This window comes from Helianthus annuus, chromosome 17 (assembly GCF_002127325.2).
Source record: "Helianthus annuus cultivar XRQ/B chromosome 17, HanXRQr2.0-SUNRISE, whole genome shotgun sequence".
In the NCBI taxonomy this organism is placed as follows: domain Eukaryota; kingdom Viridiplantae; phylum Streptophyta; class Magnoliopsida; order Asterales; family Asteraceae; genus Helianthus; species Helianthus annuus.
Window position 1 is genome coordinate 177,140,614 of NC_035449.2, and position 18,808 is coordinate 177,159,421.

An 18,808-nucleotide genomic window follows, 5' to 3' on the forward strand; every position below is an offset into this window, starting at 1 on the left:
CCCATGCATGTAACCATCTTTCAAGAACCAAGTCAAACAAGAATCATTCAACCAAATCAAAACACAACTAAATACACATACTCATACAACTTTCGGCCATACATACATACATACACACACTCATTTTTACTTTGTTTAAAATCTCATTCATTATTACTTTCAAGTTCGTGATTAATTCCAAGTTCAAGAGAAACCTTCCAACATCTCTATCATCACTAAAAATCAAGAATGTGATTTTGAAAATAAGTTTATACCTTCAAGTTTTCTTAGTGGGTTTTTGAAAAAGATGATGATATGAGGTCTTGTTCTTGCTTAAATCTCCATGGAATCACCTCTAAACCTTCATATAAGCTTAAAAACACCTTGGATTGCCTTTAAATCTTCAAGAATTGATTTGAAATTGAAGATGGATAGATGGAAGGGGGTGTTTCGGCCGTAGCTTTTAGAGAGAGAGAGAAGATGATTTGGTTTGTAATTCCTTTCTTGGAATTGTAAGGATTTTAGAGATTTAATAAGCTTAATCATATCTTTTATTCCTATAAGAGCTACAAGTGGCAAAAGGGAAGAGAGAGGTGAGCATGCAAGCCGCCACCTTGTCTCTTTCTCTCTCATACATACATGATGACACATACATATATATACATATAGGGTTTAAACAGGTATTTAACCGGATACCGGGTATTTTATCTAGCGTTTTAATCCCGTTTTAGTGCGTTTTAAATTATTTTTATCATTCTATAAAAATAATCCCACTAAAATATTACTGAAACAATTACCAGTTGTCTTGACTGGCTGTGTTGACAGTAGTTTGTCAGATACGCGTTGTATCGCGCGGTACGCGCTTAAACTCGAAAAGTAGAGTTTCTTAGCGTTTTAATTTAATTTTCCTCACGAACATGAATAAAATTACTATTCTAATCATAACAGACTATTTTTAGGATTTTTAACACTGATCGGGTGGTCACCGACGTTCGTTTCGCATTTTAATTGTTACGCGATAAGCGTTAATTTTATCGTTGCCAACATAATTTTTATCAATGTTTGGATTTACCAACTCATTAAATTTCATATATAAAAATCAAAATCAGTCAAATACAGCCTTTTATCTATTCACAACACGTGTTAAAGTTGTACAGTACGACGGCCTGAAAAGCCTGGTGTCACAGGTTGGCTACCCAGGTTTGATATTGTACTTCGCGTAGGATCCCAGCTTGAAGTAATTTGGCTACTTGTTCGTTCATTGCCTCTGCTTTTTCTGCGCTAAGACTGCGCTTCCCTTGTGCGACTAGTTCCGCGGAAGGTCGGATATTTAAGCAGTATTGTGTTATTTCTCTTAGTCCTCCAGTCATGTCCGCCGGAGACCAAGCGAAGATATCCATGTTGTTCAATAAGAGTTCTTTTAACTTTATGCAAATTGTCAGCGAGAGGCATGTCCTAACAAAATGGTTTGTTCAGGATATTCCTTGTTGAGGACCCATTTTTCTGGTTCGTTTGACGGTGAAGGTTTGGCAACTTGCTGGCTCATCGTCCACATACATCACTTCTTTGATGGAATACAAAATTGCTACCCCGGTTTCCATCGGAAAACCACAAGCGGCGTGTGGTATGGAGGTAATCATGCTGAACTCCCTCTGAGATCGTCTCCCTAGTAATACATCATGGCGCGATGTTGCTGGCATAACCATAAAATTGACTGTGACCGTGCGCGAGTGCTCTCCATCTGAGAGAGTTACAGGGAATGCGATTTGACCCAACGGAAAGACAGCTTCATTGCAGAAACCAATGAGAGGAAAATTCACTGGTTTTAAGCGCGCCTTATCCTCTGCGTTTAGTTGCTTAAAGCATTGCTCGTAAATTATATCCATGGAATTTCCTGGATCTATAAACATATAATCAGTGCGATAGTGGTCGAAGATACCAGTGATGATTACTGGACATTTTCTTGAGGACCTCCTGGAACGCCAGGGAAAACTACTTGTTGCTCTCGCTAGTGCTGCTTTTGGTTCCGTTTTTGCGGTCTTCGTGAAGGTCCTCCTTGTACCATACTTATATGTTTCACCTTGGTTTCTTAGTGGTCGTTATCTTCTGGATTTTGTAGTATATATTTGAGTGGCTCCAGATATCTTTGGTTACTAAGTTGGATGTTCCGCTGATGTGTTGGTTTTAGGTCCAACACTGCGTTCTCGGATTTCTTCTTTAGTGTATCTTCCCCTTGGGATTCCTGATGACCAGATCTGTGGTGGAAATTTTCAGATCTAGAATTTGGTGCAAAAATTTGGTTCATGGTGTTCTGGAATCTGGTGAACTAGTACTCTGGAGTTTCCTCTGGAAGGAGATCTGGGTGACTCCGAGTTCCAGATTTCATTTCTGAGGTAACAGAGATTGTTACCTGGTGACAATTGTTGTTGTTATCTGTTTTTCCCATGACTCCATCGATCTGAATAACCTGGGTTGGATTACCCTTGTTTCCGGATCGAGGACTTGATGGGTGAATTGATGAATTCTCTGTCATGGAAAACAGAGATCAAAGAGAAATGAATCAAAACGAGAAGATGTGAATAAAAAATGAGAAATCGGTGGGCGCCAATGAAGAAACACTGGTTCAAATAACCGGAATCAATTGGACTATGGGGTTTCGATCTGCATAAAATGGTTAGCTCTTCTGGTTTGATTTTGGGGGTGACTGATCTCCTTCTTCGAACGATAACTGCAAAATGAACAGTCCTTGGACTCGCCACGGGGAGAATGGGGGTTCTCCCCGTGACCACCCTCCAGCATGAGAATCAGTACAGGTTTTAAGGAAGAAGAAGAAGTAATAGTAAAGTGAAGTGAGAGTAACTTGAGAAATTGTACCTGAATTATCCTTGTTTATAACCGAAGTTTGGGCGGGAAAGTTTGTTGACGGAGGATGTAACGGAAAGTAATTTCCGTGGGCGGTTATTTTCTCCACCGTTAATCACTAACGAATGTGTGTGCACACGGATCGTGGTCATGATCAACAGCTGGGGAGATGCCACGTGGAAAGTGGGCAAGTGTGGATCTTTCTTCAATTTGGTGCCATCATCGTCACTTAGAGGAGTGCCCAAGATGATGCCATGTGGCCATTCGGTTATAACCGAATGGTGATGTACGATAAAGCCTTCTAGAAGGTTTACAGCTGTAATCCCATGTGGCTCTGCTTCAGGCAAATTCTGTTGTAACAGAAAAGTTATTTTTTATCCAAGTCTGGATGACATTCGCGCGGAGATGTTGTTAGGACCTTATCCTAACTGTTCTGCTGCATGAGAGCTTGCGCAAGAATATGCTACTGGCTCTATCTTGGTGCGCGGATGTTGGAGACCGCTTTCTTTTAAGTTCTCTTTTTTAGAACCAGTGCACTGTCGCACAAGGTTCTTTGAAAGAGGTTTATTTGGTGGTGAATTTGTGGTATGGTCCCGAGCACCTGCGCAAGGTTTTTGGGACCTTACCCCTTCACAATCCCAAGTGAGTACATAGTCCCCTCTTTTACCGCTTTCAAATATTTTGGGGAGAAACACTTGTGCTTACATTGTTACTTTCATGCTTTTCATGCTTTTATGACATATGTTTGCTATGTTCATCTAGTACACATATAGTACATGATTTCAATTATCTTTTGCTATGTTTGTTGACTGAGCATGCTAGCACATTGATTTCATAGACTCTTTTGTTGCATATGTTTACTCAGCATATGGACACATTGATTTACATAACATTTCTGCTGCATATGTTTACTCAGCATATGGGCACATTGATTTCATGAATATTTCTACTATATATGTTTACTTATCATACTTAGTACATGGTTTTCAGATGACATGCTTACATTGGTTATAACATTTGGTATGTTTAACGGGACAATAATACATTCATTAAAATTGATCACGCCGCTCGGTAGTATGTAATGGTACCATAGGACTTGACAAATCCCGTTCCCGGATTCCTAGGTTTGTTTAGAAGTAGGGAATGACAGAATCCGAAAACATATTTGATAAACCTTTAACTTGTTAAGGGTTTGTCCGACAGTCGCAAGGCTTAAATGTATGCGATAAACACTACTGTGTAAATGTTTGTAATCATAAAGCATTGGTTTCTGCAAAACATAACTTTTGATTTAAACCTAGGTTTATTCAAAGACATTGTTTTGTACGTTTTACATATGGGATTGATTAAATACTTTTTATTCACCATACATGACATTTGGTTACACATTGACATTATATATATGGTTTGAGTAAATACTTTTTACTTGCCATACATTACATTTGATTATACATGACATGGTTTACACTTGACACTGGACATTGTTTATACATAAACATTTTGACATTAGTTTAAACAAGACATTTTGGATGGTTATTGATAAGTGATTTACATAACGAGGCGTGTGTAATATGATAAAAGCATGGTGGATACGCCGCTGGTACTTCCTATATATAAGTGCTTTTATGATATTACATATCGCAGCGTTATCTAAACCACTTCGACAAAGACATGATACATTTTTATACAAATAACATATTTTTACAAGACATTGTTTTACAAATGACATTTTTACACAAATTCATTTCTACTTGGTTATTATTTAACCATGCATTTTTCTTTTATTATCATCTGATTTTCACTTCGATTTTCATATGATTTTATAAAAAGAAAACATTTTTATAAGGTTCATGACTACTTTTGTTAAATAATTCTTTTAACTACAAGTCATAATCCTTCATCAACAAAACCTATGTATCTCACAGGCATTTTTATGCTGGCGTACTTATTTTCACATGTGTTTCAGGAGCTAATGTTTGATGATGATTGTGCTACACTTAGGCGGACTCGAGCCTTAGTGACTTAAAATGAAGCAAGAACTGTTTAGTTTATGTTATGTTTCCTAAAATTCCAAGACAATGTAAACAATTATTCTAATAAAACCAAACATTATGTACCATGTGTTGTGAAACAATAATTCTGTCGCTCCACTCTCCGATGTTTCCGTCGCGGTTTGTTGTTTTACGCGGTCGGGGTGTGTGACACAAGGGGTAAACGACGATGACGTTTGGAGGACAACGATTGAGTTTTGAGTTTGAGACGGTTATCATTTTATTTAAAAATTAAAAGTAATTGGGAAACAACACAATCTAAGTTTATTACATAATGGTATTAATTTAATTAATTCAACATCCTATAACTGAACGGCGTGATGAGTATTAATTTAATTAATTCAACAGCCTATATCTGAACGGCGTGATGAGTATAGGCACGACTGTACGTAAGCTGGTGGTGGCCGAAGTTAGTTTTTGTATGGTTAGATAATGTCTGGTTGGTCTTTGTGGTTTACCATTTTGCAGACTTGGTCCCGAGAGTTCAATAATTACAGAGTTGCTCCTAGTAGTTGCAGTTTTTAAACACGATTGATCCTTATCACTAACCTAAGTTAAATATCTCACTTAAGTGTATGTGAAATGTCTAGTTTACCCCTAAGTTTAAAAAAAACAAATAAAAATAAGTAGTCTCATCCCCACCCTTTTCTTCTTCTTAAGCATTCCACCACCACTTCTTCTACCACAAACCACCACTGAACACTGATGTGTGTCGGTGTGTATATATTTTTTAATGAGTATTTAAGCCCCTTTACACTTTTAGCCAAGTTTTAAATTTATAAAACACGATATTTACTAACACTAAACACACATATGGGCAAGTGCACCCATCGTGGACGTAGTATAGTGTTGGTAAGATACCGAGGTCGTCCAAGGACACAAGAGCTTTTAGTACCGGTTTATCCTCAACGTCTAATCAAATCAAAAAGTTAGAAAAATGTTTTAAACTAAGAAAAATAAAAACTAACTAAATGCTGAAAATAAAATAAAAACAGATAGACAAGATGAATCACTTGGATCCGACACGTGTATTAGTATAACCTTTGATTATTTTTGCACTTTTGCACTTGTTTAAGAGATTATCTTAGTTATTGTAGTAGGCCCCTCTTTTGAAGGCGACGTTACCCTCAACCCAGTAGTTTGAGTCAGCAAGGATACAATCCTAAAGGGTCGGATTATTGAAAGATAATGAATTAAGTTATTAATGCAAATTGTGGTAGGCCCCGCTTTTGGCGGTGACGTTACCCTCGGCTAAGTAGTCTGAGTCAGCAGGGATACAGTCCTAAATAGCCGGGTTATAGTATTAATAGTAGTTAACTTATGAGGGGGTCAAAGAGTTTGGATCCTCGCCATCCAATACCTATGGGAATTGAAGGAGATCCTACTAAATTTGACCCAGGTCCCAAGCAGGACCTCTAAACGCTGAACAAGGGCAAGACTCTTACCAAACCGTTCCCTTAACCCCCGACCAGGTAGCCAACATACCTCCATATAGACCGTGGAGATATGAATGGTGAAAATCTTTTATTTTATATAGACAGTAAAATAATGCCAAGACACCACGGACAAACGATAAGGAAAGATCACCTTCAACATAAGTATCTAGTTATTAAAGTCATTAATACAAAACCAAATAAAAAGTGCAAAAGATTAAAAATAAAAAGTATTATACTAAACATTTGTCTTCACCAAGTGATGTAAGAGACTTAGGCAAACATGGCCTTGATTGTCAAGAACTCTTACGATCAATCTTGGATCCCGAGACGACTCACACACTCTACGATGGACAATGGATGATGGTGGTGGATGATGGTGTTATGGTGGTGGTGGGTGGTGGATGAAGTGTGAGAGAGGTGGTGTGCCAAGGGATGAGAGAGAATGAAACCAAGCTCCTCTATTTATAGGCTGAACAGAAGGCTGGACACGGCCCCGTGTCCGCTGGACACGGCCTCGTGCCCGTCTGACATTCTCTCTCTTCATTAATTGTAATTGCGAATTACAATTAATGCGCCTGCTGTACTTTCACCACGCCCCCGTGCCCGCTGGACACGGCCCCGTGGTGGGCAATGGAAGCTTCTACTGGTTTGTCTTTTCTGCTGCTTCCTGGGCACGCCCCCGTGTTCGCTGGACACGGGGCGTGTTCAGACTCTGTTTCTTCTCCTTTGCTTTGGGAGGTGCCGTTGAGGGTCCGGGCAGTCTACTTTTGTTCCTTTTCTTGTATTTATGGTAGAATAAGTTGTCTTTTTGCTTCTTTTGTGATTTTGAGCTCATTTAATCCTGAAAATACAAAAGGAAGACAAAAACACTATTTTTCCAACATTAGTACTCAAAAAGGGTTAGTTTTATGCCTTAATTGATGTGATTTATATGTTGCATTTTACACACATCAAATACCCCCACACTTGAACTTTTGCTTGTCCTCAAGCAAAACTCTTTAAATGTGGCTTACACTCCCAAATGGAATAGGTAGAAGAGAAGTTTTTAGCTTGTCCTAGAGTGTCGGGAATCCAAGGTCTTTGTAAGTTTTATTTTTATTTATTTACAATCCTATTCGTTATGATTTATTTTGAACGTTTCATAAGATAAATTACTTATTTGGGCATAGCATGCCTTATTAAAATTCTATTTATATACAAGTTCACATACCTCACGGGAGATCACTCAACACTCGGCCGAAGGTGTATATTTTAGTGAATCACTCGAGAGCGGCACGGAACTTACGCCTTCCATAAGCTTGCCAAGCAATCAATCCTCCTCCTTTTTAACTTTTTACCTTTGTAAATATCAAGAGGACTTTTGGGTGAAGGGTTAGGCTTGGGTTAAAGGTGGGTGGTTGGTTAGTGGTTAGTAAAAAGGGCGAAAATCGTAAAAAGCGTCGGTTTTCGTAAAATACCTTGTTTTTAGTGACTTTTTATTTTGAAGTATTTCTCCAAACAAGCTTTTTTATAGCTTTTGTTTGTTTTTGACTTCATCATCATCATTTTTTTTTTTTGATCGTCACATAAAAAGGTGAGTTTACGAAAAAGCGAGCTTGTTACTAAAATAAAGGGTGAAAAATAAAAAGGTTTTTGGTGGGTAAAAAGGGTTTTGGGGTAATGAAATGAAAGGTTTAGGCTCAAAGGGGCTATCTAGAGGGATTTTGGGTAGGTAATAAAAAAAATGAAAAATAATGGTTTTGAAAGAAAATGGTTAGTCCTAATGCCTCCATCATTTACTTACTTGGGTTTAAGTTGGTAAGGACCGGGAATGTATCGTCGTGGCAAGTTCTAGATTTGTAAGAACCGAGCGGCTATTCACACAAGAAATGAAAAATGAGCATTTAATCTAAATATGTATATTTTTGTGCTCAATAAAGGCTCAAAACTCACTTTTGTGGGAATGGGTTTTTAATGTGATCAAGTATATATAATCGAATTTTTAACTAGACTTGTTATGCTCTTTCATAATTTTCTTATTTTGGTTCTTTTTTTTTTTTATCACGACGCTATCGGTTGTAAACTTGTAAAAATATAACCTTTTTAGAACTTGTTATTCCCAACTTAAACTAAGACAAGTAAATAAAAAAATTGAAAAAGTTTTTGAAAAAATTTGGGGTGTTTAGCGGTTCCAATAGAGTTTTGTGTAAGGCTTGTGTTTAGGATTTTGCAAAATTTCATGGTTTTAGCATCCCCCCCCCCCCCCACACTTAAATTACACATTGTCCTCAATGTGTCCAAAAATAATGTTTTTGGTTGATTAGAATGTGTAAAAGTGGGTTTAAAAGCAAAGGTTTATGATACTGGCAGTCTGGACACGGCCCCGTGTCCATTGGACACGGCCCCGTGGTGAACTGCCAGTAACGAAAACTTACAGAAGGTGAACACGGGGGCGTGTTGGCTGGACACGGCCTCGTGTCTGGCAAAAAATTGCAGGTCAGTAGCCAAACAGCAGATCTGGGAGATGAACACCAGGGCGTGTCGGCTGGACACGTCCCCATGTGGACAGTCTGTTAGCCTGAAAAATAGGTTTTTTCTCCCGTTTTCTCCATCTCGGGGCTGCAAGTGCTAATGTTTAGCACTCTACCCCTTGCATTGCACCTGTTTAATCACTCAATACCAAACCAAACAAGCACAAACCATCCTAATTTACCATCGTCAAGCGTCATCCAAACATAAAGTAAAAATAAAACAAAGATAAAAAGTAGTTAGAGAAAGTAAATTGTTCGACAAATGGCACGCAGGCCATGAATTGTTTGATAGATAGAAGGGCACTTAAACCTGTGGGCTCATCACCAACCAGCCCCTTGTTCCTCCAAGCCTCCTACTCCATGTCTTCATCACTACCATCACCTCCGCCCTCGTGCCTCGCCATGTACTCCCGGATGCTACCGATATCATCTTGTATATCGTTAATGTTGCATTCGATAGCTCCAACCCGGTGGTGTGTGTTGTTGCCGAGATTGTAGGTGTTCCTTGTGCACATGAGGTTTTCCTGCAAAAGATCATGTAAACTTTGAAAGTTAGGAAAACCACCTCCTTGAGAGGAGGATTGGCCCGGATCGCCTTGGGGTGGGTACTGAAAATGGGGATGTGGTGCATGAAGAACTAGAGCCTCCTGCGGGTTCCATGCATAGCCTTGCGTCCTCTGAAAGCTCACCGTCCCGTCCTCCGCTTCATAAAGCAAGTTCATGGATCGGCAAATGTGATAATCGACCCGTCCCGACCATGGACTCCTTTCGAAGGACCTTGGGATATTCGTGAAGTGCTTGAAAAGACGGTACACCCATCCTCCGAAGAAGATCGGTGTAGGAGCATGAGCAAGGCGGTTTAGGTGCATGTTTCACAGTAGGAGGTACGGAACATCGAGAGGCTTCTGGTTGTGGATGCAGTGAAGGACGACCAAATCTTTCAACCCAACAACGCCACTACTGTTGTGGCGTTGGTTCAGCGAGTACGATAGGAGCCTGTGGATGTATCGGTATAGCGGGTCCCTCAGTTTGGTGCTTTTGGTGCTGCTCGGGTTGTAGATTCCTTCACCTATTTGAGCCCATGCGGCTTGGCGTTCAGTTGCATCCAAGTCTCGTAATCCCCCAGTATTCTCTTCATTCCCCGCTTCCTCTTCACTATATAGCCCAATGATGGCTCCAAACTGTGCCATGGAGGTTGTGAACGTGGTCCCTCCACATCGGAATGTGACTGCATCATGGTCAAACGGGTCACATCTCGAGTTGAAAAGGAAGGTGCTGTAGAACTCCATCGTGCATTGATGCACCGACCGTAGTCGGGTGGTCAACGCGACATGCAGTGGACCCCTCACAATGTTGTTGAAGCGGTCAAGTTGATTCATCATGGTTAGCAAGTCAGTACACGCCCGCCTTGGGTATTCTTCCGGTCTTGTTTGTAGAACCTCGTATCGTGCCCTAGCGTCCAGTTCACTTGCGTTAAACCTTGTGAATTTAGCCATCTGAAAAGAATACATAAAAAGTTAGTACGAAACAAGGAAAATCAGAGTGATACTGCAAACAGTGGGCTGGACACGGCCCCGTGTTCGGCGGACACGGCCCCGTGTCCAGGCGTCTGTAACCCAAAAATTTCATTTTTCGTCCCGGTTTCGAAAACCTGAAAATTTTTAGCCCAATAGTAGCGGTTTCCCCCGAAAATGAAACCCTAAGTGTCATTTTTCCCAAAACAAACCGTTTACCCTTTCAATTTCGTGTTTTTCGGTTCAAGAACAAGGGTTTGGTGTTTTAGTTGGAAATCGGACAAATCTATCAACAATACATGCTTATTTACTTTCTACTACTCTAATCTAAACTACTGCTAACAAATTTCATCAAAAATTTTGAGTTCGATCCGGATGAACATGAAGAACCCTAGATTTTTCCCCAATTTTTTATGTTTTAACTACATGCAAGTAACTAATCTAACTACTAAGGAGGATAGAATCATACCTTGACGTTGTTAGATTCGGTGGTGACGTTGAAAAACTGCAGAAAATCGCCTCAAACCAGAGCGTTTTCGGCTAAACGGGGCGTGTGGAATGGTGTAACTGATAGGAAAAGAGGGTTTTATCCCGACAGTCGCCTCGACACGGCCCCGTGCCGAGCAAAGTTTTTTTTTTTTTTTTTGTGCTCGTGTGTATGCCCCTTATTTCCGAAAAATGGTTAGACGATTTACCGGTTTTTAAACGTACACTTACCTGTAACATGTCGGGTATGAGTTTATTCGTTAACCGTTTGAAGTGAGATCTCCTCTTCCTCATCCTCAATGGATCCTCGGTAGAGTTTCAGCCGTTGGCCATTGACTTTAAATGGCGTCCCATTTCGAGTTTTAATTTCTACTGCACCGTGTGGAAAAACATGGGTGACAGAAAAAGGTCCTGACCACCTAGATTTTAGCTTACCAGGAAATAATCGAAGTCGTGAATTAAACAATAGAACTTGATCTCCTACCCGAAATTCATTGGATTTAATATATTTATCGTGTATATTTTTTTTATTCTTTCCTTATAAATTTCGGAGTTAGAATATGCATAATTCCTTAGCTCGTCTAATTCGTTTATTTGACAAAATCGATTTTTACCGGCAATTTCCAAATCTAAGTTTACGTTTTTTATTGCCCAGTAGGCTTTGTGAGCTATTTCTACTGGCAAGTGACAACTTTTTCCATAGACGAGTTTATATGGGTTGTGCCTATAGTGGTTTTATAAGCAGTTCGAAAAGCCCATAAAGCATCGTCTAATTTGTCGGCCCATTCTTTTTTATTTATTCCTACGGTTTTTTCAAGTATTCGTTTTAAACCTCGATTAGTCACTTCGGCTTGCCCATTTGTTTGAGGGTGATATGCTGTTGAGACCCGGTGATAGACCCCATACCTTGTTAATATTTTTTCGAGTTGATGATTGCAAAAATGGGTACCTCTATCACTTATTAAAGCCTTTGGTGTCCCGAAGCGAGAAAACAGTTTTTTCAGAAATTTTACCACTACTCTCCCATCATTTGTTGGAAGAGCCTCGGCCTCTGCCCATTTAGACAAGTAATCGACTGCCACAAGTATATATTTGTTTCCCTTTGAAGGTGGGAAAGGTCCCATGAAATCGAGTCCCCACACATCAAAGATTTCACAGACGAGAATGCCGTTTTGAGGCATTTTGTTTTTGGAAGAAATATTACCTGATCTCTAGCAGGCATCACATGTCTTTACAAGGTTTTGTGCATCCTTGTAAATGGTTGGCCAGTAAAATCCCGAATCAAATACCTTTCGTGCGGTACTTGCGGCACCATGATGTCCTCCGTATGGACCTTCATGACAATGACGGAGAATTCTTCGTGCTTCATTACCATGGACACACCTTCGGATGAGCTGGTCGGCACACATTTTGAAAAGATAGGGGTCTTCCCAAAAGTAATGCTTTACATCAGCAAAGAATTTCTTTCTTTGATGATGTGGCCATCCTTTGGTGACTATACCGCTAGCTAAGAAATTAGCGTAGTCGGCATACCATGGTTCTTGTCTACTTTCCATCATTTCCAAGGATTCCGTGGGAAATTTCTCGTTGATTTGCTCGTCTCTGGTTGTTTCCAAAGCTGGGTCTTCTAAGCGCGAGAGATGATCTGCAGCAGTGTTTTCTGCTCCTCTTTTGTCCTTGATTTCAATGTCGAATTCTTGGAGGAGTAGAATCCATCTGATCAAACGGGGTTTTGCGTCTTGCTTCTTGAAGAGGTACCTGATGGCTGCATGGTCTGTATAGACTACTGTTTTAGAAAGAACAAGATAAGAACGAAATTTATCAAAAGCAAATACCACTGCTAGTAATTCTTTTTCTGTAGTTGTATAATTTTCTTGTGCGTCATTAAGAGTTTTACTAGCATAATAAATTGGGTGGAAATGCTTTTCTTTTCTTTGTCCCAAGACTGCCCCAACAGCAAAGTCACTTGCATCACACATGATTTCGAAAGGAAATTTCCAATCTGGCGCTATCATGATGGGTGCATTGACTAGCATTTCCTTGAGGGTTAGAAATGCTTGATTGCATTCCTTGTCAAAGATGAAGGGTGCATCTTTTTCAAGTAATTTTGTTAGAGGTCTTGAAATTTTTGAAAAGTCTTTGATAAACCTTCTATAAAATCCGGCATGTCCTAGGAAACTTCTGATTGCTCGTACGGAGGATGGAGGAGGTAATCGAGAAATAGTTTCTATTTTTGCTCGATCAACTTCCATTCCTTCGCTTGAGATTTTATGACCGAGTACTATTCCCTCTGTCACCATGAAATGGCATTTTTCCCAGTTAAGGGCGAGGTTAGTTTCCTCACATCGGGATAGCATTCGTTCAAGATTATCGAGGCATTGGTCATATGAGTCTCCAAAGATGGAAAAGTCGTCCATGAAGACTTCCATTGTCTTTTCGATCATATCATGGAAAATGGCGACCATACAACGTTGAAATGTTGCAGGCGCATTACATAGACCGAATGGCATGCGTCGATATGCAAAAGTTCCGTAGGGACATGTGAAAGTTGTTTTCTCTTGGTCTTCTGGTGCTATCGGTATTTGAAAGTAACCTGAAAAACCATCTAAGAAACAATAAAATTTATGACCTGATAATCTTTCTAACATTTGATCAATGAAGGGTAAAGGAAAGTGGTCTTTCCTTGTCGCTTCATTTAATCGCCTATAATCTATACAAACTCTCCATCCTGTGACGGTTCTCGTTGGTATTAATTCATTTTTCTCGTTAGTTATTACCGTCATACCTCCTTTCTTTGGGACTACTTGAACGGGACTTACCCACGGGCTATCGGAGATAGGGTAGATTAGTCCGGCGTCGAGTAGTTTGATGACTTCATTCTTAACCACTTCTTGAACATTGGGGTTCACTCTTCGTTGTGGTTGAATTACCGTTTTGTAGTCATCGTTCATTAGAATTTTGTGCGTGCACATGGAAGGGCTTATTCCTTTAATATCTACAAGCTTCCAAACGATCGCGTTTTTGTGTTTTTTAAGTAGGTTAACTAATTTCTCTTTTTCTACATTACTTAAGTTAGATGAAATAATTACGGGTAAACTACCTTCTTTGCCTAGAAAAGCATATTCCAAACCTTTAGGAAGTTCTTTGAGCTCAATGGGTGGGTCATTAGAAGACACCTTATTTTGTGGCTCATCTAGATTAAGAATCTTAAAGGTTTGTTCTATGGCTATCTCTTCTTCGACAAAGTGGTCTTCTTCGTTGGTCGTATCGGGTGGTTCAGCTTCATCTTCAATTAGGGGGTCATTGTTGCCAAAAGGATATTTCATTGAGCGCTCAAGATCTATGCTCCTTTTGAATGCCCCTAATTGAAGAGGTAGATTGTTGAATTTCCGGTTTTTCAAAGCTTTATGAGTTTGTACAAAAGGTTTTCCCAAGACTAAGGGGGCGTCATCTAGGATGACGAAGTCGGTTGGGATTACCATTTGATTTGTTTGAACCAAAACATCTTCAACTACACCGATTGATTTCATTACTTTTCAATCGGATAGAAAAATGGGTATTTGAAGTGGAGTAAAATCACTAATACTTAATTTTTCAAAAATGTAATTAGGCATTATGTTAACACAAAGATCTTTATCGATGGTGATATTACTAATAAATGAATTTTGAAAGAAACATGGAACCGGTGTAATGTTAATTTCAAAAGGATCTTCTTTTATTAGCGAGGTTTGATCATTAGTTAACTTAACACTTACTAAGTCTTTGATTTTAGCACTAGTGTTTAACTCTTTTAAAAACTTAGCATGAGGGGTTATTAAACAATGATTTTCGAAAGTAGGTGACAAGAGAGTAATTTCCTCAAAATTAGACTCTTCTTGAATTTTGACATTATTGGACTCACCTCTTTCGTTGTTTAACTCATGTGTTGGTTTTTCACTTTCTTGTTCTTCCATTTCTACACTTTCAACTACCTCTACGTTATTATCATTTTTTAGCTCTTCTCTTGCGCGGGATTCCTCTTCCCTTGCGCGAGATTCTTTTATATAACGTTCGATAGTTTTAAGTTGTTCCAATATCCTATTAGTTACTTCGGTGAGAGAAAAAGAATTTGGATCCTCAAAGCTTGAATCTGGTTGTTCGATCCTTGGTTCCTCATAATACTCATATGAAGTAGATGGTTCACACCATTGTTCTTCATTGTAAGTATATGATGGATAAGGGTCGAAACTTTGTTCTTCATAGTACTCATATGAGGTGGGTTGTTCACGCCATGGTTCCTCATAATAAGAGTATGAAGGTGGTGGCTCATATCTTGAATCTTCAAAGTATGAGTATGAAGGCTCATACCTTGGTTCATCAAAATATGAGTATGAGGGAGTAGGTTCATACCTTTGGTCTTCATAGGATGTGTATGAAGTTGATGGCTCGTACCTGGGCTCCTCATAATGGTTGTATGAATTGGATGGTTGATATGAGTTATTATATTGAACCGAGCGTGCGTTACGACAATTAGTGCAATAATTACCCCTATAATCATCCTCATCATAGGTGTAGTTGTAACCTCTTGAGTATTGATCCATAAGAATCACTCAACAGATCACAACTGAGTCTCGGGACCAGAAAACAAAAATAAGACGGAAACAGAAGTTGGACACGGCCCCGTGTTGAGTGAACACGGCCCCGTGTTCAGGGTCTGTATCTGGGCGTTTTAATTAAATTTACTGGTCACGTTGAACACGGGGGCGTATTGAGTGAACACGGCCCCGTGGTCAGACTCTGTATCTGGGTATTTAAGTAAAAATATGCAGCACGGGGGCGTGTTCAGTGAGCACGGCCCCGTGTTCAGGCTACTGTAAATGCAAAACTAAACTAAAATGCAGAAAAATGCGCGCGCGTTTTAAAAAGGTTTTGAAAAATAGATTAGGCCGTCGATTTTAAGCTTTCTTAAAATCCTTGTGTCCCCGGCAACGGCGCCAAAAACTTGATGTGTGTCGGTGTGTATATATTTTTTAATGAGTATTTAAGCCCCTTTACACTTTTAGCCAAGTTTTAAATTTATAAAACACGATATTTACTAACACTAAACACACATATGGGCAAGTGCACCCATCGTGGACGTAGTATAGTGTTGGTAAGATACCGAGGTCGTCCAAGGACACAAGAGCTTTTAATACCGGTTTATCCTCAACGTCTAATCAAATCAAAAAGTTAGAAAAATCTTTTAAACTAAGAAAAATAAAAACTAACTAAATGCTGAAAATAAAATAAAAACAGATAGACAAGATGAATCACTTGGATCCGACACGTGTATTAGTATAACCTTTGATTATTTTTGCACTTTTGCACTTGTTTAAGAGATTATCTTAGTTATTGTAGTAGGCCCCTCTTTTGAAGGCGACGTTACCCTCAACCCAGTAGTTTGAGTCAGCAAGGATACAATCCTAAAGGGTCGGATTATTGAAAGATAATGAATTAAGTTATTAATGCAAATTGTGGTAGGCCCCGCTTTTGGCGGTGACGTTACCCTCGGCTAAGTAGTCTGAGTCAGCAGGGATACAGTCCTAAATAGCCGGGTTATAGTATTAATAGTAGTTAACTTATGGGGGGGTCAAAGAGTTTGGATCCCCGCCATCCAATACCTATGGGTATTGAAGGAGATCCTACTAAATTTGACCCAGGTCCCAAGCAGGACCTCTAAACGCTGAACAAGGGCAAGACCCTTACCAAACCGTTCCCTTAACCCCCGACCAGGTAGCCAACATACCTCCATATAGACCGTGGAGATATGAATGGTGAAAATCTTTTATTTTATATAGACAGTAAAATAATGCCAAGACACCACGGACAAACGATAAGGAAAGATCACCTTCAACATAAGTAACTAGTTATTAAAGTCATTAATACAAAACCAAATAAAAAGTGCAAAAGATTAAAAATAAAAAGTATTATACTAAACACTTGTCTTCACCAAGTGATGTAAGAGACTTAGGCAAACATGGCCTTGATTGTCAAGAACTCTTACGATCAATCTTGGATCCCGAGACGACTCACACACTCTACGATGGACAATGGATGATGGTGGTGGATGATGGTGTTATGGTGGTGGTGGGTGGTGGATGAAGTGTGAGAGAGGTGGTGTGCCAAGGGATGAGAGAGAATGAAACCAAGCTCCTCTATTTATAGGCTGAACAGAAGGCTGGACACGGCCCCGTGTCCGCTGGACATGGCCCCGTGCCCGTCTGACATTCTCTCTCTTCATTAATTGTAATTGCGAATTACAATTAATGCGCCTGCTGTACTTTCACCACGCCCCCGTGCCCGCTGGACACGGCCCCGTGGTGGGCAATGGAAGCTTCTACTGGTTTGTCTTTTCTGCTGCTTCCTGGGCACGCCCCCGTGTTCGCTAGACACGGGGCGTGTTCAGACTCTGTTTCTTCTCCTTTGCTTTGGGAGGTGCCGTTGAGGGTCCGGGCAGTCTACTTTTGTTCCTTTTCTTGTATTTATGGTAGAATTAGTTGTCTTTTTGCTTCTTTTGTGATTTTGAGCTCATTTAATCCTGAAAATACAAAAGGAAGACAAAAACACTATTTTTCCAACATTAGTACTCAAAAAGGGTTAGTTTTATGCCTTAATTGATGTGATTTATATGTTGCATTTTACACACATCAAACACCCACCATACAATTGCGATCTTTGCTTGAATATTTACACTGGCAACTAATACAAGTGGCTATAAATATATAAAATATTTTTAGTAAAACTCATTTCAGGACAGATTACAGATACAACAGTAAAGAACTTACTCACACAGATTTGCAAAGTCCAATTGTTGTTTTCTATTGTAACAATTCATCTTCCGCGATTACAGTTATGTGATTTCTGTACACCCACTCCACCACCCTCCTCCACCATCTTACACCCACCACCATACACCCATACCACCGTCTCCCCTCCACCATCATACACCCACAACCACCACCACCATACACCCACCAACACCGTACACCCACACCACCATCTCCCCTCCACCACCGTACACCCACACCACCATTTCTCTTCCACCACCGTCACCACCGTCTCCCCTCCACCGTATACCCCTGCTCCACCACCGTACACCCAAACCAACGTCTCCCCTCCACCACCACTGCTCTTGCTGCGACCACCTCAACAGCATTCATCAAAACCAGCCACCACCGCGGAACCTGTTGTGCCGTTTCTTAGAGAGACAGAGAAAGATGAGAGGAATGGGGGAAAGGATATGGTTTGGTGGTGTGTGTTAGGGTTTTTGAGGTAAAGAGAAAGAAAGAGGGGTGGGATCTGTGTTATGTTTTGATTTTTATTTTTTTAAATTTCACACATATTTAAGTGAGATATTTAATTTAGGTTAGTGATAAGACTATCCCCAATGCATCCTTAATATCCTTGCCCTCCTTAGAGCATCCACAATAAGGGATTTTTTCTCATTTTTAGAAGCCATGTAGGAGAGAGAGTGGTGAGGTGGAGGAGAGAAGATATTGATTAGTTTGTGATGAAATATGAGAAAAAATGAGTTTGTGAGAGGGGGAAGGAGGAGAGAGGAGAGAGAGGAAATGTGTTTTTATAGGTTGTGAGAGGGGTAAGCGGGAGAAACTTTGTTATTGGTTGGGCAATGCCAACATGGCAACCCAAAAACATCAAAAAATGGATGGTTATTGGGATGCTCTTACAAGCCCTTACAATTGGAGTAAGAGTGCACTTTAAGGCCCTTAACAATGGAGCCCTTAATTATGGATGTATGTTTATATTGGTTTTGTTGATAAGGTGGGCCCAAACTATAAGAAAAAATCTTTTATTTAAATATTGTGTGTAATGGGTAGTGATGAGGTGAAAATTTAGAAGAGTAAGGATGAATGGAGTGGTTAAATATTTGGAGTAGGTAAACTCTCAAATCACCCAATCAAACAGTGTCACGTCATTTTACCTATTTTATT

General features: G+C 39.8%; 1 protein-coding gene across 1 annotated transcript; it reads left to right on the forward strand.

Annotated features, from left to right (window-relative positions):
- Positions 1-1,923: 1,923 nt before the first annotated feature.
- On the forward strand, positions 1,924-18,132 carry LOC110925271 (proline-rich receptor-like protein kinase PERK8). The gene is made up of 2 exons (XM_022169231.1): positions 1,924-2,028; positions 17,707-18,132. The coding sequence occupies exons 1-2, from the start codon at positions 1,924-1,926 to the stop codon at positions 18,130-18,132; spliced, it is 531 nt and encodes a 176-aa protein (XP_022024923.1).
- The last annotated feature ends 676 nt before the right edge of the window (positions 18,133-18,808 follow it).